The following is a 27,804-nucleotide window of genomic DNA, read 5'->3' as shown; positions in this document are numbered from 1 at the left end:
GATATAAGATGGGAAGAAGAATTACTCAACTTTGTTCTCATAGACACAGAGGCAGACAGAATGATTTAGTACATAATGTAAATACTCTTTGTCTGTAGCAAAAATATTAATCATTAGATCAAATATTAACAATACGGTGCCCATAGGATACTACTAATACTGCCCATCAACCCTCCCAGGGTATGGCTGCCAAAGGTGCTAGCAGGATGACTGCACACCAAAGCTGTTTTTTTCTTTTCTTCTAATCTTGGCTGCTCCCTTTATGATTGACACAGTGGATCATCTGCCTCCATCTCACACTATCCCTAGCATCCTTCCCTGCCACTCCAATCATCTGCATATCCTCTCTCTCCGTGCATAAACTTGTGGTCTTGCTCCTTTCCTCTAACCTATTAGACTGCGCACCAAAACAGTTTGTCCTTCAAATTCCTTTCTGTGACTGCATTGAGAGTAGCTATATTTTAACAGAGATTTTTAATTAATGCATTTTTAATTTTTAAATAAAGAGGAAGATAAAATAAAGGGACTTTAATGATGTGGATAGTCTATGTATTTGTGAATTAGAAAACGTGTTTCTGAGTGAAAGAGACCCATGTGCAGACAGAATTATCTGCTCTACAGCCTTTCTAATGGATGAGGCTACTCATACTCAACTGCACACAGAGACACTGAAGAACCAGGTGACCAGAACCCAAATCCAGGGTACAGAAGCTCAGTGAATGTGGTGCTGAAGGTGTGGAGGTGGATCAGAGTGTCGGAGGAGACTCTGTAGAAGGACAGAGTGCCACCAGGACAGTCCACATACACCCCTACTCTGTGAGAGACCGAGGAGGAGGTGGAGGAGATGAATGCTGTTTCATCATTGTGCCAGACATGGTAACAGGCGTCATCAGAGCACCTCAGACTCCAGGACTGATCATTGCTTCCAAACTTGCAGCCATTACTGCTTCCTTTCTTTTTTATTCCTCGGTAACTCACTGATAAATCAACCTTCCCTCTCCACTCCACCTCCCAGTAACATCGACCAGTCAGACCATTTCTACAGAGCAGCTGAGGAAGCTCAAATCTGTCATGATGGTCAGGATATGACTGATCCTCGTTCACCAATGTCATTTTCCTGTTGTTGTTAGACAGCTTGATCTTTGTATGTATTGTGTTTGCGCTGGGTGTGGGTTCACAGATATCTAAGGAGAACAAACACAATACAGCTGCAGTTACTCATCTATCATCTGTTCATTGATTGACTCTTTGATAATGACTACTGACATCACAGATGTGAATGAGTGATGTGACAGTTTAAAGATGGTTGAATGTGTGCTGCTTTGTATTCATGAATCACATCAAAAACACGCTTACACTTCCTCAGACCTGGTCTCAACCATCGGACTCCAGCAGGCCTCACCCTAAAGGTAGGAGGGGGGTCAGACCACCTCAGTGTATTTCACACATCAACATTACATGTATTTGTAATACATACAATGCAATAATGGTTGTCTAATAGACTCTATTGTGTTCATCTAAATGGGGATTCTTTTTCACAATCAGAAGGAAATTACACTAAGGTAATTATGGAGTTCAGGGTTCCATGCTAGGACTGTGCTAGTCTTACATTTGATCAGTATCTCTAACAATAGAACCATCTTCACTCAGAGAGAAGCTAAAAAACTAGTTTGTGCATTTATTACTTCTAGTCTGGACTATATACTTGAGGGGTCAGGTGAAATGTGTGTAGGGTGACAGTCAGTGGCGGGGCCCTGTGGTTTTGTACCCAGCTACTAAGGCTGACTTGAATGGAACTTAAGCTGCTGCATGAGGTTGAGAGATACTAGTTAGATATAGTCAGGCTCACTGCAGTACATGGCTTGGGCTCTGGAATTAATCTCCTGGGAAGGGGTTGAACTCTGCTCCAGTCTGGAGTAGCCCTCAGTCGGATTAGATCAGGCAGGGATGCCCGATACTTCGGGACGTGACTGTTGGGAAAGGCCTGCCTGATCCAATCCGACCTCGAGTGGTGTTCTGTTATTGGACTTCTGTGCAAATTACACTTTATCCATAACAAACGCTGACCGTCAACAACAATAATAATCGTATTATCAGATCTGTAGCCATAGGTTCTGGTGAAGAGAGGTGCCAAGCTGTCAATTGATCACCACTTGGTAGTGAGTTGGATTAGGTGGCAAGGGAGGATGCTGGACAGACCTCGCCCTCCTAAATGTATAGTGAGGGTGTGATGGGAACAGCTGGCAGGGAATGGACCATATTCTGCTGTGGGACTTCAGAGGCAGGTAACAGGTACAAGGAGGCCAAATGGAATGCAGATTCGGCAGTAGCTGAAGCAAAGTAGCAAGACGAATTTGGTGACGCAGAGGAAAAAGACTTTTGATCTGCCTTGAAGAGGTTCTGGCAAACCATTAGGCAATGTTATAAAAATAAATCTAACAAATAATGACCTAATGAAAAAATGACCTTTTGAAATAATTATATCCTAATCAATAACACTAATAAAAGTTGCAGGAAGTGAAAATACAAAAGAGGTATTCTTCAGCCTGGAGTCTTCTTTTAGCATATATGGATCACCCCAAACTGAGTAAGCCAATTTTTGTTCTTGGAGTTGCTTGAAGGCATGCTACACACATACATTCATATCCAATTAGTACTTTTACTGTCATGAAAAGAAAAACGTATGCTACTTGTGTGATTGTTCATGTAACACGTTTGTTCAGCATGATGGACAGGCTGAGTAAAGGAAAGAGATTGACTATCACACACTGTCTGTGGCTGTACCAGACCTCCCATACCTAAGGTTTTTCAGTTTCGATTGTTGGTCCTCTAGTCTAGCTGACAGCAGAGCCACTCCTGAGTCTCCTGGATGATTATAACTCAGGTCAAGGTCTCTCAGATGGGAAGGGTTAGATCTCAGAGCTGAGGCCAGAGAAGCACAGCTGTCCTTTGTGATAAGACAACCTGAAAGACTGGAGGCAAACAAAACAACACAAGACTCTCGTTCACTCCTCGAACACAAGCAAAAGAAAATACTTTAATTCACTTTTCTTCTCATTCGATCAAACAGGTTGATTCCATCAAAATAAATACTAAGCAGAGAAAAACTTCAGAGTCCTTTCTGAATACTTCTTAAATAAAAAATAAAAATAAAATAAAAAACAAGGTGCCTCAGTTATATAAAAATATTTTTTAAGTCCCGACACTAAGCTTGGCAGATTTGTTTGGCCAAGCATATACCACTTCCTCAATAAAGAATTAAGCATTAAATTGAAAACAACACTAAGTGGGAGTGCTTGGTACTTGTACCTCACAAGATAATCCCTCCATCTTTTATTTTAATCACTTAAGTTAAACAGGTAATGAAGAAAATGGATGGATGGATTAATTACAAAATAAAAATAATGGAAATAAATCCAGAAATTAGTGATGAAGTTTAGTAAACCGTCATTTGACAATTGACATTAGAAAAGACAATCCTAACTAAGGTAGAAGTTTTTTAAATTATGAAAATTAGCTTTCAGTTATCTTTTTAATGTTACTTGACCTCAGAGTTTCCAGTTTGCATTGTGGATTCTTGAGTCCTGCGGACAGAAGCTTCACGCCAGGATCCTGCAGGTCATTGTTACTCAGGTCCAGCTCTCTCAAGCTAGAAGACTGGGAGCTGAGAACCGAGGACAGAGTTTTACAGCTTCTCTCTGTAAACTTACAAAAGCTCAGACTGAATAGAAAATGACAAGAAAAAGAAAAAGAAAAAGAAAAAGAAAGAAGAAATTAAGTTTCAGTCAGTACCAGCACATTTGAATCACCAGGACCTTACAGGATCTCTAAACACTTACAGTGCTTTCCTAGTTACTTTGACCACTGGCAGCAGCCTCAGAAGAGCCTCCTCTGAAGCAGAGTATTTCCTTAGGTCAAAAACATCCAGATCTTCTGATGACAGTAAGATGAAGACCAGAGCTGACCACTGAGCAGGAGACAGTTTTTGTTTTGAAAGACTTCCTGAACTCAAAGACGTTTGGATCTCCTTCCATAGAGAACAATCATTAATTTCATTCAGACAGTGGAACAGATTAATGCTTCTTTCTGCAGACAGATTCTCACTGAGCTTCTTCTTGATGTACTGGACTGTTTCCTGACTGTTCAGTGAGCTATTTCCTGTCTGTGTCAGTAGATCCTGTAGAAGAATCTGATTGGTATGAAGTGAAAGACCCAAGAGGAAGCGAAGGAACAAGTCCAGGTGTGCATGTGGACTCTGTAAGGCCTTATCCACAGCACTCTGGTGGAGATTTTTCCTTTTAGGTTTATTTTGCAAAAGTTTAGACCACCAGGATGTTTGCTGTTTTTCTAGCAGGTTGACTCCAGAGTTGATGAAGGTCAGATGGACATATAGAGCAGCTAGAAACTCCTGAACACTCAAATGGATGAAGCAGAACATCTTGTCCTGGTATAGCCCTCTCTCCTCTTTAAAGATCTGTGTGAACACTCCTGAGTACACCAAGGCTGCTCTGACATCGATGCCACACTCTGTCAGGTCTGATTCATAGAAGATCAGGTTTCCTTTCTGCAGCTGATCAAAAGCCAGTTTTCCCAGAGACTCGATCATTTTCCTGCTCTCTGGACTCCAATGTGGATCTGTCTCAGCTCCTCCATCATACTTGACTTTCTTCACTTTGGCCTGAACCACCAGGAAGTGGATGCACATCTCAGTCAGGGTTTTGGGCAGCTCTCCCCCCTCTCTGGTTTTCAGTACATCCTCAAGAACTGTAGCAGTGATCCAGCAGAAAACTGGGATGTGGCACATGATGTGGAGGCTTCGTGATGTCTTGATGTGGGAGAAGATCTTGGTTACCTGGTTCTTATCTCTGAATCTCTTCTTGAAGTACTCCTCCTTTTGTGGGTCAGTGAATCCATTGAGCTCTGTCACCATGCCAACATACTCAGGAGGGATCTGATTGACTGCTGCAGGTCGTGTGGTTATCCAGAGGCGAGCAGAAGGAAGCAATTTCCCCCTGATGAGGTTTATCAGCAGCACATCCACTGAGGTGGACTCTGTAACATCAGTCAGAATTGTAGTTTTGTGGAAGTCCAGAGTAACTCGACACTCATCCAGACCATCAAAGATGAACACAACCTGGAAGTCTTCAAAGCTGCAGATTCCTGCTTGTTTGGTTTCGGGAAACAAGTGATGAATAAGTTCTACCAAGCTGAACTTTTTCTCTTTCAGCACATTCAGCTCTCTGAAAGTGAATGGAAACATGAACTGGATGTCCTGGTTGGCTTTGTCTTCAGCCCAGTCCAGAGTGAACTTCTGTGTTAGGACTGTTTTCCCAATGCCAGCCACTCCCTTTGTCAGCACTGTTCTGATTGGTTTATCTTTAACAGATGAGGCTTTAAAGATATCTTCTTGTCTGATTGTTGTTTCTGGTCTGTCTGGTTTCCTGGATGCTGTTTCAATCTGTCTGACCTCATGTTCATCACTGACCCCTGCAGTCCCTCCCTCTGTGATGTAGGGCTCTATGTAGATCTGATTCAGAAGGGTTGGGTTTCCTGCTTTAGCGATTCCTCCAAACACAAACTGGATCTTCTTCTTCAGGTTAGGCTGACACTTTAGAAGAAACTCTGAGTAAAATAACAACACATATTTAGATAATATGAAGCTTATGTGTAAGTTCATTAAGTGTCCCAGGTCATGATTTTGTGTGTTGTCTTTGGTCGTCACACCCAGTGTTGGGAAGGTTACTTTTAAAATGTATTCCAGTACAGATTACAGAATACATGCTCCAAAATGTATTTTGTAACGTATTCCGTTACGTTACTCAATGGGAGTAAAGCAGAGCTTCCCAAAGTGTGGGGCCCGCCCCCTAGGGGGGGCACAGAGCCATTGAAGGGGGGACGCGGTATGAAAAGGAAAAAAAAACAACAACGCTTGGACACTGCTAGCACGGGGCGCCCACACAAACGCAAAGCAGGAGATGAAGCATAGCTGAATATGTTTCCAAACCAACTTCATTCTAAGTCAAAGACTAGAAAATATGGTGAAGCATGTCGTCCCCTTTGGCTTCACCTGCACAAGTGCCAGGGTAGGTCTCCCCTGCATAATTGGTTTTCCCTTCGTCTGGAGCAGCGCTGGGCTGTTTAAATCAGGGACAAACAGTATCCCACCTTCTTGATTTTTAGTTCCCAAACACTTGTTATAATGACAAACTACTGCTGACATTTTGGAGATGTTAGTTCTTTATACAGTAAAGTTACAGTGGGATACAAATAATATCAGGCTGATCCTGCCACGATTTGTTCCCCCTGTCTAAATCACGGACAAACAGTATCCTACAGTTGTTTATGTCTTTGAACCCATTTTGCACTGAGAGGCATTTTTTGAAAAATGTATTGATAGCAATGTTGAATATTATTACACAGGGAAAAAAAAACAACTACACGTAAAATAAACAGGTGTCATAATCATAATTTGTTTGGGCTTCCACTGGCGTGGAATTACCAAAAATAGAGAGGGCGTAGACTAATATATGAAACAGCAAAAGACCGCTGTGTAATCCATTTATTTTAACAAAGTAGCTGTATTCTGAATACCACCTTTTTAAAGGTGTAATGGTGTTAACTGTGACGGAATACAGTTAGTCATATTTTGTATTTTAAATACGTAACGGCAGTACATGTATTCCGTTTCTTCCCAACACTGGTCACACCTGAGGGTGGCGTTGTTCGTTTTCTTTGCTGTTTGTGCTTATGTAAGTTCCAGGTAGACGCTGACCATTAGTTGAAGACTAAATGGAGCTGGCTATAAAATGGGAGAGCTTGGTTGTCTTGTATATATTGTAAATAGTGTAAATTCAGTTTTTCTGAGTGATCTGGTGGCTTTAGTGGTGGAAGCCTTTTTCTCCTATTTAGGTTAGGGAGACAGGTAAGAGGCCTGTATTTTCTTTTGGATTTCTTGTCATAGGTAAGTTAGTTCCATTTCAGATTCTAGAGCCTTTTTTTGTTATCTTGGTCATGCCCACCCTGACGCTTGCTATCTTTAAAGGTTAATAAAATATCCAGTTGTTGTGAACCCACAAATCTGTGGTACCGTTGGTCTTTACTTGGGAGCTGGGGTGTTAGTTTTCTCTTTTTTTGTTTTTTGTGTTGCACTCTGGTTTCCCCTAGACGGGATGTAACAGCCTGCTTTTCTGTTCTCTACATCAGTTTCCCAACCAGTGTGCTGCAGCACATAGGTGTGCCATGGAAATGATCAGGTGTGGAAGATTATTTGGTTTCACCTGATTGGTAGTCTGAACAATCAGTGTGAGTAACAGGCAGAACAATTACATTCTCTTCCACTAGAAGGCAATACAGCTTCTTGCTCCAATTATATGGGATTCCAACTGTCATTAAAACAGAAGAAGATGAAGAAGAACTTACAGGAAATTACATGTAATAGCAATAGATAAATATTTGAAAAGAAAGAGTATTTAATCTGATCTGGGTCCTGGAGAAAACTCTGACCCAGATAAAGGCCCTAGCATGAGTAGTGGTCAGAAGAAAGCAAAAAAGGACAAACCAAGCAAATTCTGCTATACCTGGTGCGCAGGGAAATATTATCAACATGCTTTTTGTGACATTTTAGTTTGGTGGTGTGCCGTGTGATTTTTCTAATGTGAAATATGTGTGGTGGCTTCAAAAGGTTGGGAAACACTGCTCTACATAACTACTGCTTTCTCTTCCTGTCAGTCTCAATACTGACATCATTACTCTAGTCCAGTTATCTTCTTTGAGCCAATCAGCCTGTGCTAACTCTCTGTTCTCTGTCATTCTCCCCTTCAGACTCTGTTTTGTTCAACCCACCTCTCCCCATCTCCAACTCAGCCAGAGCTCTATTTAAGTTCTGCAGTCTTCAGCCTACCACCACCAGCACTAGACTCTGGGGTCCCCCATCCTAAATCCTATCACTGCTGGGATTCCTGATGGGTCATCATTCTAGAAGACAAATACATTAATTTCTCTCTCAATAAGTCATGTTCAATTCTTCTAAGTGATCTCTCCTCATTGAACTGTCTGTTGTTTATTGGTTTATGCAGTAATAAGACTGAACAATTTGAAAGAATGAGATTTTAGAATTGAAATTAGAAAAAAAATCCATATTTCAATTGTCACAAAGATATATCTCGATATTTCAATTCTAATATCTATCTTTCTGAACTAACTTCAGTATTTACTTTTTCTAAACTAGAAAAACAACCCCAAACATACATCCAAAGTCATTAAGAACTATCTTCAGCGTAAAGAAGAACAAGAAGTACGGGAAGTTATGGTATGGCCCCCACAGAGCCCTGTTCTTTTTTTCTCCTCTTCTCTCCTCATGTATTGTGTATTTCCACTGTTTTTTTCCCCTTACCTCTCTGACCTGTCTTCCCAATGTTATGTTTGTGTATTCTATGTGTGGGCGGAAGGGGTGCTCATCAATGTTCCCTCTAATTTTTCATGTGGGCGAACGTGGCTCAAAGAGTTGGCAGTTCGTCTTGTAACCGGAAGGTTGCCGGTTCGAGCCTTGGCTCGGACAGTCTCGCTCGTTGTATCCTTGGGCAAGACACTTCACCTGCCACTACTGGTGATGGTCGTATGGCAGCCTCGCTTCTGTCGGTCTGCCCCAGGGCAGCTGTGGCTACAACTGTAGCTTGCCTCCACCAGTGTGTGAATGAATAGTGGAATTGTAAAGTGCTTTGAGGGCCCCGAAAAGTGCAATATAAATGCAATCCATTATTATTATGTGTCTGAGCAAACACAAAAACTCCCTGAGTGGTCCCTTGGGCCACTGTAAGCAACATTAGACGTGTGCACTGTGGTCACGCCAGCATCGAATCCATCCAAGTTACATGGTTTATTAAAATAATCAAATTACGAATCCGATACACTATTCTCTTCACTCACACTTAACTTTTGCTTAACTATGTAATATCAGTTTGCTAATTTAGTATAACGTCACCGTCACTCTCCGCCAATGCCTTAATTGGAATGTTTCCGTTTTTATTTCTTTTTCCCTCCAAAGTCATTAAGAACTATCAAAGAAACCAAAGAGAGCGACAAGAAAGATCTTGTCGTTCTCTTTGGTTTCTTTGCTTCTCTTTTCTATCACTGTGTCGATCACCTGTTTCCCTATCCATCCACAAACAACACTGTCTATTTCTACATGCTCACTCTGCACGATCACGCACACACATGCATTTAAAGGCAACACATTTACAACAGCCACACAGCGCACACAGATATAGGACACACGCACACATTTGCTCATTTTAGTTATTATGCACACACATAGTCAGACCTATGGAGCTTCTCACCGCTTTTTTTTCTCTTTATTTACAAAAAAAATAAAAAAATATGTGTTTCCATTTTCCTCACCCGTCTAAGCGAGACACACAGCGTACATCATTAGCCACAAACACACAACTATGGGCACGCTAAGGTTTGTCACATGGAATGTGCATGTAGCTGGCTCTAGGGAAAAAAGGTTAAAAATACTTAACCAACTTAAAAAATTACAGGCAGACGTTGTTTTATTACAAGAGACCCACATGCCTGTCACAGGTTTGAATAAACTTAAAACACCTGAGTTTCCTAGTGTGTTCTCAGCCTGTTATAATTCTAGACAAAGAGGAGTAGCAATTCTAATACATAAAAATATTAATTTCACAGTACTTGTACAGTTATAGATCCAGAGAGCAGATTCCTAATTGTCAAACTATCTATACTTAACCAAAAGCTATGTATTGTAAGTATATATGGTCCAAATGTTGATGACCCCTCATTCTTCCACGGTTTTTTTAGTACACTCTCCGAACACCTAGATTGCACAATTGTTCTTGGGGGAGACCTCAACCTGGGACTAAATGAAGAAATGGATAGGCTCAATACAGCAGGAACTCAGCGTAATTGGCAGTCCACAAATATAATCAAACAGTATATGAGCGACTTTGGTCTTTGTGATGCATGGCGCTCCCTTCACCCCAACAGTAAGGATTATTCTTTCTTCTCACATGTTCATCACTCCTACTCTCGTCTGGATTATTTTCTGGTCAGCAGCTCACTGCTGAGTAACATTTCAGACACTGAGATTCATGCTATAGCTGTCAGCGATCATGCTCCTGTATCTTTAACACTAATACAGAAGAATAATACTACACCAAGTAAAAACTGGAGATTTAATACATCACTACTTAAAGATGAAGAGTTTATCAAATACTTTAAAAAAGAATGGACTCTATATTTAGGCTTTAATGACATTCCTGGAACAGCATCAGCATCTGTCCTCTGGGAAGCAGGGAAAGCCGTGATGAGAGGTAAAATATTCTCTTTCTCATCACATAAGAAGAAAGAAGAAAACAAAAATATTCAGGAACTAGAAAAAAACATCAAATTCATAGAAAAAGCCTATGTGTCACACCAAGATCAAGAAATATTAAACAAAATACGCAAGACAAAACTAGAATTAAATGAAATTATTAATAAAAAGATGAAATTCTTAGTACAAAGACTTCGCGTGCAAAGTTATGAATACGGTAACAAATCCGGACAATTTCTTGCTAACCAGTTAAAAATCAATAAAGAAAAAACAACTATATGTGCTGTTAAAGATTTATCTGGGAATACAATATATGATCTTAAGAAAATAAACAAATTTTTTAGTGATTTCTATGAAACTTTATATACACAACAAATAAACCCATCTAAAAATGAAATTGATCAATTTCTCGACAACATAACTCTTCCAAAATTATTAGACACCCAAGGAATGGCACTGGATTCGCCACTGACGCCAGGTGAACTCCAGAAAGCTCTGATAAGTATGCCCAATAATAAGGCTCCAGGTGCACACAGTTTTCCAACAGATTTTTATAAAGAATTCTGGACGATTCTGGCACCAGTTTTTCACAGGATGTTGCAGGAAATCAAAGAAAATGGTAGACTACCACCAAATATGAACTCTGCAAATATCAGTCTCTTACTAAAACCAGGGAAAGACCCTGTATTTCCTTCAAGCTATCGTCCAATATCCCTTATAAATGTAGACCTTAAAATAATCTGCAAAGCTCTCTCAAAAAGATTAGAGAAAATAACCCCCCTTTTAATTCATCCTGACCAAACTGGTTTCATAAAAGGTAGGCACTCATCAACAAATACACGTAGATTACTTAATTTAATAGACTACTCATGCAGTAAAAACATTGAAACCATAATATTTTCTTTAGATGCGGAAAAAGCATTTGACAGAGTTAACTGGAAATTTCTATTTGCAACTTTACACAAGTTTGGTTTTGGATCCTCTTTCATAAACTGGTTAAAAATATTATATAACTCCCCAGCAGCTTGTGTCAGAACAAATGACCAAACATCCTCCAGCTTCTCTCTCCTGAGGGGCACCAGACAGGGATGCCCACTCTCCCCTTCACTGTTTGCAATTATTATTGAGCCACTAGCAGCAGCAATTAGACAGGCAACAACAATTAAGGGCATAAAATGTAAGAATGTAGAACATAAAATCAGCCTTTATGTGGATGATGTGTTACTTTTTCTCCAAAATTCACAAACCAATCTCTCTGGGGTAATTGCATTGATAAATTCTTTCTCAAGTGTCTCAGATTATTCAATTAACTGGTCAAAATCTACAGTTCTTCCGATTAATTGCTCCTTCCATAATTCTTCTCCTTCCCCACTGCAATCTGGAAATATAAAATATTTAGGTATTAATGTCTCTCCTAAGCTTTCAGAATTAACTAAATTAAACCACATCCCACTTTTAAAGACAGTAGAAGGCGATCTGGCTAGATGGAAATCTTTACCCATTTCACTCATGGGAAGGGTCGCCGCTATAAAAATGATGGTCTTGCCAAAAATAAACTATTTATTTTCAATGATCCCAAATAAGCCATCACAAGATTGGTTCAGATCTCTAGACTCGTATATTTCTAAATTCCTTTGGAAAGATAAACCCCCACGTATCAGCTTAAAAACACTACAAAAGACCAAGGATAAAGGAGGATTAGATCTGCCTAACTTTAATCACTATTTTTTAGCCAACAGGCTTCAGTTCATCTCTAGATGGTTTAAACACACCCTCTTAGACGAACCTTGGATAGATGTAGAACAGGCACTATGTAATAACCTAGAAATTTCAGACCTACCATTTATCAGCTCAAACATTAAACGACATGAATGCTTTAAAAGCATCAACATCAGCTCTTCTCTAACAGCATGGTGGGAGCAGGGCCGGCCCGTGGCATAGGCCGTATAGGCAAATGCTAAGGGCACCGTCCATCAGGGGGCGCCACGCCAGTGCCACAAATGTTGAAAAAAAAAAAAAAAAGTTGGTACTATTATTTCTAAATACAAAAAATAATCTCACGTTAATTAAAATGCAAAGTAAAGCTTATTTAATAGAAATATTATTTGTTACAACATTACGTCCCCCCCGCCCCCCTCCCCGCACGGTGCGCCCCCTCCCTTCCCGTATCATGGTTCCTTTTGGACGTCACCACATCAAAAAATCAGCACAAGATGTCAAAACGGCCAAAACTGTCAGGTGCCCAAGGAAGAAAAAAGAGAAAAGAAGAGGAGGAGAAACGAGAAAAAGACAGAGGTAGGTAACGTTAGCCTACATGAAATTATTTGTCTGAATGTGATAGTAACCTAAATTTTTAGCATTAAGCTAATGTTACATGATTCGCTAATTGCTAATCAATAAATAGCTAGTTAACTGTTTTAACGTCAGTTAATATTGTGGAGGGGGCTAAATTGTTATGGAAAATAATAATGTAACGTTAGGTAATTACAGTACTCCCACCTTTCCCACCATTCCTCATTTGTATTCATCTTTTAAGCAGGTGTTTTTTGTTTACATTGTTATTGCCTTCTGGTTAGCTAACGTTTACCCTGCAGGTAATAGTCACTTTTCCACCCCTGTATATATTATAGTTGTAAGCCTAGTTGTTAAAGTGCACATCATTAATGTTAATTAAGCAATATCACATGAGAGGGAATGCTGTTTTTTAATATGAGCACTGCTGTGATTCGGTCAAAGATAATCATAACATAACATTCTCATATGATATTATACTGTTACTTTGCATTCTGCTATTCAGCATTTCACTGTAATGATGACAATAAATTGAATCTAATCTAATTTGCATATCAGTTAACATCATACATATATCTCTTTGGTTTTTCATTTATATTATATCATTTCATTTTATTCCTGGAATCATATGTTTTTATTATCAGACTTTAATACTCAGTGGTGTCACATACTCCTCTCTTCAGATGCACTGTTGAAGTTTCTAAATCCATCTACCACATCTACCGCTGCTGCCTCCACTTCAGCAGCACAACCCACCAGTGATGCAGCATCAGCAGCACAACCCAGCCATGATGCAGCAGCATCAAGCGGTCTTCCTGTTGCCTCCACCTCAGCAGCACAACCCACCAGTTTTGCCGCAGCATCAAGCGGTCTTCCTGTTGCCTCCACCTCAGCAGCACAACCCACCAGTTTTGCAGCAGCATCAAGTGGTGTTCCTGTTGCCTCCACCTCAGCAGCACAACCCAGCAGTGATGCAGCAGCATCAAGCGGTCTTCCTGCTGCACCAATAGACCCTGCTGACTGGCCTTCTGCTTTAACTGAAAAGGTACGAACAGAGTTAGTTCACAGAGGTCCATTTGTAATTGATAGTGACTTCACATTCCCGAAACAGAAAGACGGGCGAAGGTGTCAGCATGATTATTTTAACAGACTCTTAATCAATGGGGAAAAGGTGAGAAGAACCTGGCTTATGTATTCGAAAAAAGAGGATAGCTTGCACTGCTTCTGCTGCAAAATGTTTTCCAAGAGAGATTACAAACTGAGTAGGGAAGGTCTGAAGGACTGGAAAAATGCAAGCCACTTGCTCAAGGTCCATGAGGATAGCCAGGAGCATAATGCTCACATGGCAACATGGAAGGACTTGGAGGTCCGTTTTGCGAAAGGACTCACAATAGATAAACAAGAGATGGCACTTGCTGAGGCTGAGAGAAAAAGGTGGCGTGAAGTTCTACATCGTTTGGTGGCAATAATTCAGTCCTTAGCTGAAAGAAACATGGCTTTCAGGGGGTCCACAGACACATTAAATAAACCAGACAATGGCAATTTTCTGAAAGAAGTGGAGCTTATGGCCAAATTTGATCCAGTGATGAAGCAGCATATCAGTAGAGTAGAAAGTGGAGCTGGCAGTCACATACATTATCTGGGAAAAACAATCCAAAATGAACTGATTGACACCATCAGTTCAAGAATAATAAAACGCATTGTGGAAGATATCAAAACATCAAAGTATTTCTCCATCATTTTAGATTGCACACCTGATCTGAGTCATAAGGAACAGCTCTCTGTCATAGTCAGGATAGTGTCACAAGAAGACATACCACAAGTTAAAGAGCATTTCCTGGGCTTTCTTGTTGCAGAGGAATCAACAGGAGATCATTTGTCAACTCTCATCCTAAAACGGATAGAGGAGCTTAACATTCCTTTTGAAGACTGCAGAGGACAGTCCTATGACAATGGGGACAACATGAAGGGAAAAAATAAAGGTGTTCAGGCAAGGTTGCTTCAGCTAAACTCAAGAGCTTTTTTGGTCCCATGTGGTGCCCACACTTTAAATCTGGTAGTAGCTGATGCTGCAAAAAGCTCACCAGATGCCCTTGGCTACTTTGGGCATTTAGCAAAATTATTCAAGCTCTTCTCAGCCTCCACCCATAGGTGGGGTGTTCTCCTGAAACATGTGAAAACCACCTTGAAATCATGGGCTGAGACCAGATGGGAAAGCAGGATAAAAAGCATTGAGGCAGTCAGATATCAGGCTCGGCAAGTCAGAGAGGCTCTTCTGGAGGTGAGGGAAACGGCTACAGACCCTGTGGTCAGAGTTGAAGCCCAGTCTTTGGCTGAGGAGATTGGATCCTATCGTTTTTGCATTTGTACAGCCATCTGGTATGACATTCTCAGCAAGATCCAGTATGTGAGTAAACTCATGCAGTCGCCCTCCATGCAGCTAGATGTGGCTGTCGACTTGCTGAAGAAAACCAAAGATTCCCTCACCAGCTACAGAAACACTGGATTTTCTGATGCACAGACAACGGCAAAGGACATGTGTGAAGAAATGAATGTGGAGGCTGAACTCAAACAAAAGCGATCGAGAACCACCAAAAGGCACTTCGGTTATGAGTCTCCAGATGAGCCCATACAAGATGCACTTAAAAAAAATGGAAACCACATTTTTTTAATGTGGTAGTGGATACAGCCATCTCTTCACTTGATGAGAGATTTCAGAACCTTGGGGAGGTGAATGACAAGTTTGGAGTACTCCTCAATTTCCACAACTTACAAAAAGAAGAGCTGCTACAGCAGTGCCAAACACTGAGTACTACTCTGACCCATGACAGCCAGCCGGACATTAATGGCACAGAACTTGCAATGGAAATGCAGAATTTCCCACCATTGCCATCAAAGAACATGACAAACATGGAACTCTTGACCTTCCTGCATGAGAAGAAGCTGGCAGAAATTTACCCCAACATGTGGGTTGCTTTGAGAATCTTTGCCACTCTTCCTGTTACAGTGGCTGCTGCTGAAAGAAGCTTCTCTAAGCTCAAACTCATTAAAACCTACCTGAGATCTACTATGATGTAAGAACGTCTCAGTGGACTTTCCATCATAAGCATAAATCATGTGGTCTCAAATCAGTTGTCATATGATGATGTTGTAGATGACTTTGCTGCAAGAAAGACTAGAAGAGTAAGGCTGTAGCAGGTGATGTGAGGTTGATGAGGGGGTGGTGTACAGTAATTTGTAAGTCATTCTAGTTAATGCAGTATTAAAAAGCACAACTAGAGAACTCTGTAGGATCCCCTTTTTTGTAATATAGTTGTTAAAGTCATACTGGTTTATTTAATATCTTGTTTTGTGCAGTGCCTTATTTATATTGTATTTTTAATATATTTTATCCAACTTGTTGACACGTTATATTGTGTTTATGTATGTAAAATTTATTGTATTTCATATATTCATTTTTTTATTTTTTGTATTCATTTATTTATTCATATATTTTTTTATCTTGTTAATTATTCTGATTGTGAATTTGCTTTCTTTAAGTAAAAAAAAAAGGTCAAAGACAAAGCTATTCGGTTTCTTGTGAGTACATACACTACACTGCCGATGTAGGGGGGCGCCACCTAAAATCTTGCCTAGGGCGCCAGATTGGTTAGGGCCGGGCCTGGGTGGGAGTTTCTAAAAATGACAGAGTCTTCATTAGTCCCATGCAAACGTACACCTATCTGGAACAATCCGGACATATTACAAAACAATAATATGATAAACTTTCCAGATTGGAGTTGCAAATGAATTAAATACTTGGAACATATATTGGAAGGAACAGACTTTTTTTCGTTTGACAGACTAGTTACACAATATGGGATCAACAAGAAACGATTTTTGGAATATCAACAAATTAAATCCATAGTAAAAAAGAAATTTAATCCCAGTGAAGCTGAATTACAAACACCACCAAGTGTGGTACAATTTTTTAGTCTAAAACCCCCCAAATTATTGCCTAAAATATACAGAACACTTTCTAAAATAGATGAATCAATAGCCCTTCCTATTGCAAAATGGGAAGCAGATTTATCGATCAGCTTAGACCAAAACCTTTGGTCTCAGATATGCTTAAAAACCTTTCAATGGATCAGAAATCCCAGTTTGCAATTAATACAATACAAAATATTACATAGAGTGCACTATACTGGTCATAGGATGTTCAAGATGGGCTATACGCCTTCCAACAACTGCTCACACTGCACAGCAAATACACCGGAAAATTACATCCACGCTCTTTGGTTCTGTCCACCAGTTCAGAAGTTTTGGCACGAGATATGTGAAGACTTATCAAAGTGTCTGAAATGTAACATTCCAGCCTCCCCTTTAGTATGCTTGCTGGGCAACTTGGATGAGGTCACTGCAGAAATAAACACAGCCCACATTGTTTTTACGGCCCTATGCATTGCCAAGAAAATGGTCCTCATTAACTGGAAAAATAAAAATAATCTTAATTCTAACCAATATAAAAGCCATCTAATAGATCACATTAGTCTTGATACAGCCTCTGCCATCACATTTGATCAATCCCTTTGGGCTCCTTTGATCGGCTTCATCACCTAGTGGGGGTGGGGGGTCATGGTTTGGTCCTGCCTTCACTATTGTGGTTGATATGGGGGTAGGGAAGGCCTCAGGGCGTCTGGGGAGTCCCTAGGAATGTTTTCCCTGGAGGGCCTAACCCGGGGGATGTGGCCATGACCTGGTTAGGGGCTCTGGTGGCTCTTAGATGGTGTTTTCCTTGTGGCTACGTACAGCGGAGATGGGGGAGGGTTTGTGCTGGCGGACGTTGGTTACTGGCCTGGTAGCCTGGCTGCCCCTGGGTGGGTCCGGGATGGGCGTGGAGGCTTGGGGGTCTGGGGGTGCTCCGCCCCCAGTCTGGGGTGCTGGCTGGGCCTTGGGGGCTTGGATCCTGGCTGTTGTGTTGCCAGAGCTGTAGGTAGGTGGGTGCAGGGGGGCTCAGCCCCAGTGCAGGGGACCTCTGGTGCATCGGCCCAACTAGGGGGCTCTCTAACTGGTGGGAAGGTTGATATATCATTGCAGGTGGTCTCCTCTCTACAGGAGCTCACTCTGCAGGTGGGGGAGAGATATAGGAGAGGTAGAGAATGAACTCAACCTGGGTGTCTATTGTCTTGTGTAGTTTGGGAGATGATTGGATGATGGGGTGGGTGCAGTTTTCTCTGGGGTGGAGTCGGGTGGGCTGCCCCGGACTCTGTGAGGCTGGGCGGTGCTGCTGCTGCTGCGGGCCCCGGTCCGGATGGGCCTGGGCCCCCTTGCCCTGGTGGGTTCCAGAGTGTGGGGGTGCCGACTGGGGTCAGCGGGGGAGCTGGCCCCAGGGAGGGGCACACTTGCCCCTCCCTTTCTTCCCTCCCCATCCTCAGCTGCCTCCCTATTCCCGCTCTACCACACCCACCCACACACACAGGGCTTGGGGTGCAGGTATGTCACCAGGGTGCAGGGGAGGCACTCCCCCCTCTGTCCCCTTCTGGCCGCCTGTGCCTCAATTTTATTCTGCAACCTAGACATCCACATTACTCACACTCTCACATAACACATACATATAGGGCCTTGGGGGTGGGCACGTTTTAGAACATCCAGAGGATGGTCGGTGTATTCCAACCCACCTCTGGCGCTGGTGCCTTACCCTCAATTTTAAATGCATATAGACACTAAGGGTTTTCGGGAGGAGCCGTGCTCTCCTGTGTTTTAAATGCACTTTAGAACAGCACACAGCAACACTACATATGAGCGGGCGTAGGGAGGTTTGGGGTCTTCATTCACCCCAGTTCTGTTAGCCGTCAGGGCTGGGGGGCTGGGAGGAGGTGCTGGCCATCAGATTGGGGTCTGGGATGCGGGGCCTCCCTGCTACTGCAGATAAGGAGATGGTCCGCTTGCCTCCACCCCAGAGAGAAGGGTTACATCTCCTGGGTCTAGGTGCGGCTTGCCCCTCTGGGGGCGGGGGTACCTGGACCTGGGATATAGAGTATGTTTGGGGAGTGTGACTGTCTGTGCAGTGTCTATTTGTGTCTGACTACACGTTGGGTGAGTGCCGAGTATTTGGTTGTGTATATGGGGGTGGGAATGCACGTTTGTGTCCGCGTGCGCCTGTTCGTCTGTGTCTATATGTCAGGTTGGGTCTTAGACTCAACCTCTCTGGGTACATCTCAGGCCCTCCAAAGTACGGAGGCCTATCTCCCCTCACCACACCCCCTGCCGGTGGCTGATGCCCTCAGACGTTGGTGTGTTGGTGGTTCTTGTCGACTGGGGCTGGGCGCTCATGTATGTACCAGCTCACTCCTAGTGGCCGATTGGCGGGGCCTGGCGCCTGTGGCCCGGCTGGGCCCCTTCCGGGGGGTGGGGTGCCCTCAGGCCTCTGGCCTCTGGGCCTGAAGCTCGGTCCTCTCTGGCACAGCTGGCTGCCGGCAGAGCCCGCGGGCACGCCACTGCAACCCCCTCTGGCCTCTGCTCCGTAGCTGCTGGGTGACCTCTCGTTTGGGGCTCTACTCAGCTCTTCCCAGGAGGGTGGCACGGTTCCCCCCCTTTTGGTGGTCCTCCTCGGGTCCTCGTACTCTGGGGCCTCTGGATGTCTGGGGCCTGGATCTCCTCCATACCTGCTTCATGCCCTGGGGGACGGGGCTATGGCTCCCCACACTCCCTAGCAGATCGTTACATGGAGAAACCTTTGGAATACAAGCATGCTGATCCACACAGGTGTACACACGGGTGTTCACAGATGCGGACTACACCTTTCTTGGCTGCTGCCTCAAAGCACATTGTGTGCTGTCTATCTTGCGTGCTGCACAATAGCGTTTAATATTTAGTATCTACTGTTATCTACTGCTAGCTAGTTTATTGTGATGGTGCTGTATTTATTATGTTGCTCTTTTGTTGTTTGCTTTCTCTTCTGTTTTTTTTTCTCCATACAGGTGATCCAGGTGTTTTGTTTGTTTTTCTTTCTTTCTTCCCCCCTTTCTCACCGTCTCTTCTCCCCTCTGTTTTTCTTTCTCTCCCTCTCTTTCTTTCATTCTTTCTCCCTGTCCTATCCCCCAGTCATGTCTGTCCCGTTTGTAGCAACCGAAAATAAAATAAATACATAATTATAATAAAGGTCAATCAAATGGACCAATATGGCAAGGCCATGATGATCCACTTGGTAAAATAAATCCGCTTGGCATCTTTCTTGGCCTTAAGACAACAATTCTGATGGCTAAAGCTCCAAACGGGACACACACAAAAAAAAAATAAAAAATAAAAAATCAAATTACAGCATTTACATTTATGTTACACTACTTTTAATTAACTGCTTTATCCCACTTACAATGAAAATTAAAAAAAAACTTGTTCATGACCTGTGTAGTATGTAAATACTATTGGAAGTAAAAATAACTTGAACTCTAATTTTGAAAACACAACTTACTGTTCTTTTTTTAAAAAAAAAAAAAATAAAGCTCTGACTTGTATTATGAGTATGAGTCTGTGTTCTGGGAGAGAGTCCTGTAACTCTCTGTCTGCAAAATACAGTATATAATGACCAATGTTGGGCAATTAATTACATAGTTACTACTTCAAACAAAGTAACTGAGTTTTGCAAACAACAAAGTTTTTTGCAGCTATTTACCTAAAAATGCAGCCAAGGCGGTTTTTCTAAATAAACATTTCAAACTATTTACAGAACAATCAGGTTTTCTGCATCAAATTTGATGCCACACAAATTATTTATGCCACTCCAATAAGTAATTTCTGTCGACTATGAGATAAAAGAGAACATCACAAGCCTGATACCTGCAGGTCTGACAACAGGAGATATATCACTCCTGTAACACCTGTAACATTCAGCAGTCGCCTCATTGTTTTGACACACACAACAAAACTATTAACTACACTACACACTAACTACACAAGACAACACGCTCACTTTAGACTCCAAACACGCTAAATGTCGCGAATCTCACACATCTTAAAACGCCGCTGTCACTCCTAAAACTTCCCCCCTTGCTAAAAAACTAAATGCCATGTTGCCATATCATTGTTTTGATTGGTCGACATGGTACATTTTTCCACCAATAGGAAAGGGTGGGGTTTTTTTTGGTTTTGTTTTTGCTCACAGGTAGAGAGTGCTTTCGAGCGCTGATGTGGCTTCACTCCACATCAGCCACGCCGCTTTGCTAGCTAAAACACCGGTGTCGGCCCATAAGGACGCTGTCATAGCCTGTCATTGACTTTGATTAGCTGCGTATATATGAATGTGAATCGCATCATTGGCTGGAGTAGCCAGTCACCGGTCACTTACTGACTCACACTGCAAAACAGAATGATTTTTAATGTATTTATTTTAATTTCAATTCAGGTTAGATTTATTTTTGTGCACAACGCAGATTTTCTGTGCGATTGCGCACACGCGCAGCTTAGGGGGAACATTGGTGCTCATGATGGTGCCAGATCGTCTGGCAGTCTTTAAAACAATTTCCCTCAGATAAATAAATTATCCCGAGGGATCAATCAATCTCAACATCATCGAGTGTATCTGGGATTCATGAAGACACAGAAGGATGTGAGGAAACCTACATCCACAGAAGATCTGTGGCTAGTTCTCCAAGATGTTTCAAAAACTGTGTGCAAGTGTACCTAGAAGAAGGCAAAGGTGGTCATACCAAATATTATTTTTATTTAGATTTCTCTTTTGTTCATTCACTGCATTTTGTTGATTGATGAATATAAATGATTAACACTTGGAATGCCCACTCCAGGTCAGGGACAAGTTGCTACCTTAAGAGGAGGAGTTTAAGTATCTTGGGGTTTTGTTAATGTGACAGGAGCACAAGATTAAGAGATGGATTGCAGTATCTGCATCATTGCAGACGCTGCTCCAGTCTATGGTGGTATAGAAAGAGCTAAGCATAAAAGTGAAACTGTTGATTTTCTGGTTTATCTACGTACGTAACCTCACCTATGGTAACGACCTGTGGCTAGTGATCGAGAGAATTCAGTTTTATTTTTATATTGCCAAATCACAACAATCACCTTAGACAACAAACCCGAAGGCTCTGCCTCCCATTTTCTTTTAACCCTCTAAAGCGTAACCTGTCACTGCTGTCAGGTGCAGCATTTCAGTGACATTAGGGTCATTACGGTAATCCTAGGTTGCAGCAGCCCCACAAAGATGAAGTTTGGTTAAGAGAAGACCGTGAGTGTTTAATGGAGCTCTATGGAAAACAGACATTTCATTTGGCTTCTTTTTTCTGTGTTATTTACCAAGATTTGAATGTGGCGTCATGCCTGGGATTACCGTAACGATCATAATATTACTGAAAAAGCACAGAGCGGATGCTTTCAGGAACCGTTGGACTCTTAGTTGGTATAAGAGTTACTCTAAAGTTTGAAGAGATAGTTTGACCTAAAACCGACACGAGCGTCCACACTCCCATTAGTTTTAATGGGTTTAATACTCTAGGAACAACAAGTAAGCCAGCTGTCTTTGGGATCAACTTAAGGCTTTTCAAAAACTTTTAGACAGCCTGATAATAATGAATTACAATACTCCAGCCTCGTAGTAATAAATGCATGAACCAGTTTTCTGCGCATGAGAATAAGATTATGGATACAAGCGGCCGAAATTGGTTTCCTCTGAGGGTGTTTGATGGTCCTTTGGGAGGAACTCAGAGTAGAGCCACTACTGGTCCTTGGTTGGGGTGGTTCAGGCCTCTAACTAGGATGCCTCCTGGACTTCCCCCTAGGTGAGGTGTTTTGGGCCACAGAGAGGAGAATCTGGAGGAGAGTGAGGACACATGGGAGAGGTGGCTGGCTGGTGTTCCACTAGATAAGCTTAAGGAAGTCACCGTAACAAGGGAAGTATGAGCTTCTCAGTGTATGCTGGTGCATTTTCATTGTTATGTAAAAGAGACCCGTTTTATTTTTATCTATGAAGCTAGCTAGCAGAAATCAGTTCTTTAAATTAGGTTAGATGCAAATGTTCCATGACCAGGTGGGTGGGCTTGTTCATGTGTGTCCCACACTGGTGTCCTGATGTTTATTATTCAGTTCTAATTCTCTGATGTTTGTTACTCCAAGTATATGACAAGTATTTGGTTCTATTATGTGAACATAGACTGATGTGGACAAGATGGAGGTCTGAACGTGGAGGCCACTTTGTTTACTGTTGCCATGTTAGTTTGTGAAACGGAGCATGCCCATGTCTTTGCAGGTAAATGTGTATCAGATACCCTGCAGAAAGATTTCGTCAATGCTCAGCGTTGTGACTTTGTTTTTTGCCCCACAACATCCTGTGATCCTTTCAAATCATAAGCATGTTTATTGTAGCCTGCTCATTGTAAATCTTTAACAGCACTGATTATTCAAACTGTGTTACCCATGTTTAAAAAAGTGTCAACAACATTTGTTGACACTCTGGATTGACAGTTGTAGTGATTTAGGGCTATGCACATAATAAAGATCTGTTTATGTTTAGATATTAAAGAGGTGTTTTTAGCCTGATGCTCCAGTTTCTATGCTGAAAGCCTGAAAGGTAATATAAGTGATACCTCCGTATATCTACACAGTGTTATTAATGACGTAGTGCACAAGCTGTAATTAAAGAAAAGAGGCCAAATACCAGACTCTTATTAACGGAGACTTCACAAACATGCACTCTGACCTCGTCACTTCCTTTCTGGTTTTAATGAAAGCAGATGTTCAGCTGCTTGTAAACAGCAACTGGCTGTGTGTGTGTAGTGAAAGTCCAATAATTGGAATTATCACTTCAGATGGAGGTTTGTATGTGTCTTGAATTGTATGTGCCATTGTATGTGTCTTTAATGATGGCGCATAATACTCTCCTTTTTCTACAGACCCTTTCAAGTCTGTCACATGTGCTAAGGGTGAACTTGCCCTAATCCATGAGAAACACAGGGTGCCAGTGGTGGATCTACCAAATCTGGTGTTCTATGGAAAATCCCAATAAGGCCCCACAAACCCACTAGAGGAAGCCTGGCCCTCAGGACGCCCTCATGAATCTTTTGGCCAGAAAGATTCACACCAGTGGAGGAGTTGGACTAACTGTGCAAACTCTGTAGGGTTCAGGTATCGCCTAATTCATTTCAGTTCAGTACCCTTAGGCCCCCTCCTCGATTCAGAGATAGTCTTTCCCTTTTCATGTAAATGGCCTCCTTGATTCCCCGCTCAAACCAGCATTCCTCCCAGAATGTGTACATCCTCACATCATTGGAAAATGACTGGCCTGGTAGGTGTAAGACACCATGTTACAATGCTGTGATTGCAGCCATTCCCCAACTCTGTTAATGGTACTCATGGCCATTGATCAATGATCAATGGTCCAGATACGTTTCTCCTTCCTCTCACTGACCTTTATTCTTCTTGATCTTCTTCATTATTATTCTTGTCACCCTCACAGCATCTTTGGAAGCATACGTGTGGAACATCAATTCCACTGTTCCCATTATGTCTGCTTTCTCCAGGCGGATCTTTTTTCTGGCCTGGAAACTAGCTACAGGCACGTTCTGCAGGATCCACTGGAAATATCGTAGATCCTCCTCATCCAATTCCCGCAACATGTGCAGCAGCTGCTCCTCTACAGGTTTTTCCATCTCTGTAAAAAGTCAGAGGGCATTTTCAGCTGAAAGACGAGACTCAGGGCATCACATTAAACCACTTTATAGCTCATTAAAGAAACATTGTCTGTTCTGACTATTCTGGATGGATTCATTCTTTAAAATAACCTGAAGCTGTATGTAAAGTCTGTGTCATGAATTCCCCTCATTTAACATCTCTGTGTACCACAGGAGGAGTATCTGTGATCAGGAAACAGTAACAGACCTGGAACGACTGAAGGCAGCTTCTTGTTCTTGGTGAGCCTCCTCTGACTTCCTGTGCCCTTATTTAAACAGAGTGGAGAGGTTTTAATCTCCAAACGTGCTCCTAACCTTGAGAGCTGAATCCTGGTTAGAGTCCAGCTGAATGTTCTACAAGAAACCCAAAGTGTAACCTCGGGTTGTGCAACGTGTGGCTGACGCTGCAGTACGTACACCTGGGCAGCTTCTCCTCAGATCTCCTGACCTCCCGTGGCTTTTATTCAACATTAAATACAACAATGGTTCAAGTTCAGGCCAAGCTAACCTCTGCTTAAGCATGAAGCTGAAGTTCTAAACCTGCAGTTCCTCTAGCATTCAGCAGAGGCAGCATTGAATCAGTCCTCAGAGACTCCCGTGCTAAACATATTTACAGCCTGATACCAAAATAATTTGCCCCATAACAGCTGCACGAGGGGAGAATGTTTTTACACATCCACTGTTTCTATTATCAGGGGCATGGCCTCTTTGACTGACAGGTAGTGTACCTTAAAATGTTCATATTTCCAGCATTTCTTCAAGACTTTAAAGTGGCCTTTTTGCCCCACCTGTATGGGTCCGTAGTGATGGTGACACAGCGAGAGATCCAACCTGAGAGCTGGCTCATGATGTCGTGGGTTGGGAATGTGGCGGGCTCTACTGTGTTGTCAGTTCACTTCCTGCCTTTGCCCTCACATGCTGTATAAAGTGCTTTGAGAGCTCCGGGAGTAGAAAAGTGTGATATAAGAACCATTTGCCTTCGGGGCCCAGAGAGATGGACAGCAGAGTTGCACATTGTGAAAAAAATAAGACTCGCCACATTGACACCACCCTTGGAGTCGTGGGGACCTTTGTTACACCCACTAATCAGCTGGGCACTCCTGATGGTGTCAGGATGTGTGTGACTGTGTGGATGGAGGAATTTTGGACTTGATGAAGGAACCGTTTTCTCCCTGGAGTAAAGGTAAGGCCTTCACTCTGCCGTCTCGTCTGTAAGTGAACTTCAGACTCTCAGCTTTAATAAAGTTTTGCACCAACTGTTCAGAAATTAAATTTTTTACACTCAGTTCTCTACTTTTACAGGCTCTAAAGTAACTGGACAGACAACACGTTTTAAATATAAACACTTTAATGTAAAGTTTTCAATACTTGGATGAAAATCCTCTGCAGTCAGTGAGTTCCTGAGGACCACATGCTGTGTTTCAGCTGCTGCTGGTTTGAGGCTCTTTGCTCCTGTTTGGATTTAATCAGTGAAAAGCTGCTCCGCTGGCCTGAGATCAGCTCACTGACTTTATGAAAATCTCATTTCTTGGGCTGCTGCTACCGTTTGCTTTGCTCACCATCATCTGCTCTGTGGAGCTCAGTGTGAGAGAGTACAGCTCTGTACCCGCTCTGTACCAGCCAGCTCTGTTCTGGGATGCACCCTGGACCCAGTGCAGGTGGTGGGAGACAGAAGGACTCTGGCCAAAATAACATCTCTGATGGACAGAGTCTCCCACCCCATGCATGTAAATGTTGCTGAACTGCAGAGCTCCTTCGGTGACAGACTGCTACATCCTACATTACAGGTGTCGAACTCCAGGCTTCGAAGGCCATTGTCCTGCACGTTTTAGATGCGTCCTTAATCCAACACAGCTGATTCAAATGGCTAAATTACAGGACAGCACAGGCTCACTGCTGGATCATTTGATTCAGGTGTGTTGAAACAGGATAATATCTAAAACCTGCAGGACACCGGCCCTCGAGGCCTGGAGTTCGACACCCCTGTCCTAGATGCACGAAGGAGCGTTTCCGCAGGTCCTTCCTGCCTGCAGCTGTCAGACTGTACAATCAAAACTGCTCCCAACAATCATAGATGTTTACATCTGCACTGTAACTGCAATCATTTAATCAACCGATTCGCACTACAACCTGGTTTGCCTCTTATCTGTAGTTAATTTTATTTAATAACTGTACAGTACTCTGTTTATAGTAACCATTGTCCTTGATGTAAATATGAAAGAAAAATTGTGTATGTTTCTGTTCTGTGTACTGTTTGTTGTATATGTGTCTTTCTGGCTGCTGTTACAAACAAATTTCCTCTTGTGGGACAATTAAAGGATTATTCTATTCTATACTTCATGCTGCTGAGACGCCAAAGCCCACGCCATAACATCCCCTCCCCCGTGTCAGATACACACAGTATTTTTCCCCCAGTAAGCAGGGTGTGGGTAACCCTGTTGTCATTGTAACCCTTCCAGTGTTTGTGAAGCAAGAATCTGCTATGCATGTCTGAGTTCACAGTTTTCACCCTGCACGCACACTTTATGCCTAATCTGCTCCCTGATTGGCATCTGCTTTAAGTCCTGAGCAGCACCTCCATCTCTCTGATGGTCACCAGCTACATCCAGCTGACCCTCCACAGAGTCACAGGACTCCACCCCCTCACCGCAAGCCGACCAGTGGTGCTGAAGCAGGCAATGCATGTGTGTTCCTGCCCCAGTCGGTAGGATTAGTGCAGCTAATCACGCAGCGGTGGCAGTTCGTTTCAGACGCACTTCAAACACAAACCGAGATTTTAACCTGTAACATTCCACCTTTGAGATGATGTAACAGGTACGCTGTGGTACGGCATAACAACACCCCCACTCGCCCAGCACCACCCAACAGCTGGACCTTTATTTAACTCAGTCGTGCGTACAAAGCGTGCACGTACCGTATCTCCGACTCCTGCTGAGGTTATCCAGGTGAGATTATATTCACATTTCTATGGAGACCAACAGTGAACTCCAGGTGCTCGAAAACGACCCGAAAACACGACTGAGCTCGGTCTGCAGGCACATCTGGACTTCATCTGGCTCCGCCCGCCCCTTATGCCCCCCTGAACATCACGTGGGCTAAAAACCATGAGGCGGGCTTCCTGTGGTTACAGGAAGTGAGCTGTGACCTAGATGTCATGACACACCTGGATGTACAGCTGTGGCTGCGCTGTCACAGATGTGCATGACATGCGTTGCTCTAACCAGGATGTGAACCTTTCCGTCTCAGTTAAAGAAAAATGTTCACCGACCATGAACTGGCTATGAATCCTGACCCGCCCACCAGCCTCCATCAGCGCCAACACCCGTTTGAAACACTCCCAGGGTTTCCTGTTTCCACAGGACTGGACTTACTCTTAGGGTTTTCAGCAGCTTTTATTTTGGAAACCAGCAGGAAACAAAGGCTCCTTTAAATCGAGACACAGGCCTGTCATGTGATCTCAGCTTACAGTGAGACAGGGGTGTGGCCCCTCTAGCTCAACAGAGACGCCACACAGGAAGT

General features: G+C 42.7%; 1 protein-coding gene across 1 annotated transcript in view; it reads right to left on the bottom strand.

Annotated features, from left to right (window-relative positions):
* The window catches only part of LOC120724827 (NACHT, LRR and PYD domains-containing protein 14-like), a 42,003-nt gene extending 14,321 nt beyond the window's left edge, over window positions 1-27,682 (bottom strand). Inside the window, exons 1-7 of the mRNA XM_040017272.1 lie at window positions 27,200-27,682; window positions 24,024-24,266; window positions 3,840-5,622; window positions 3,548-3,721; window positions 2,799-2,972; window positions 1,357-1,403; window positions 655-1,184 (exon numbers count right to left, since the gene is read on the bottom strand). Of these exons, the coding sequence (XP_039873206.1) occupies window positions 655-1,184; window positions 1,357-1,403; window positions 2,799-2,972; window positions 3,548-3,721; window positions 3,840-5,622; window positions 24,024-24,264 (2,949 nt within the window). The 5' untranslated portion in view covers window positions 24,265-24,266; window positions 27,200-27,682. The remainder of the gene's footprint in view (window positions 1-654; window positions 1,185-1,356; window positions 1,404-2,798; window positions 2,973-3,547; window positions 3,722-3,839; window positions 5,623-24,023; window positions 24,267-27,199) is intronic.
* Window positions 27,683-27,804: the final 122 nt, after the last annotated feature.

Source organism: Simochromis diagramma, unplaced genomic scaffold (genome assembly GCF_900408965.1).
Source record: "Simochromis diagramma unplaced genomic scaffold, fSimDia1.1 OVJJ01000802.1, whole genome shotgun sequence".
Taxonomy (NCBI): Eukaryota; Metazoa; Chordata; class Actinopteri; order Cichliformes; family Cichlidae; genus Simochromis; species Simochromis diagramma.
This window is presented reverse-complemented; position numbering and strand designations above follow the sequence as displayed.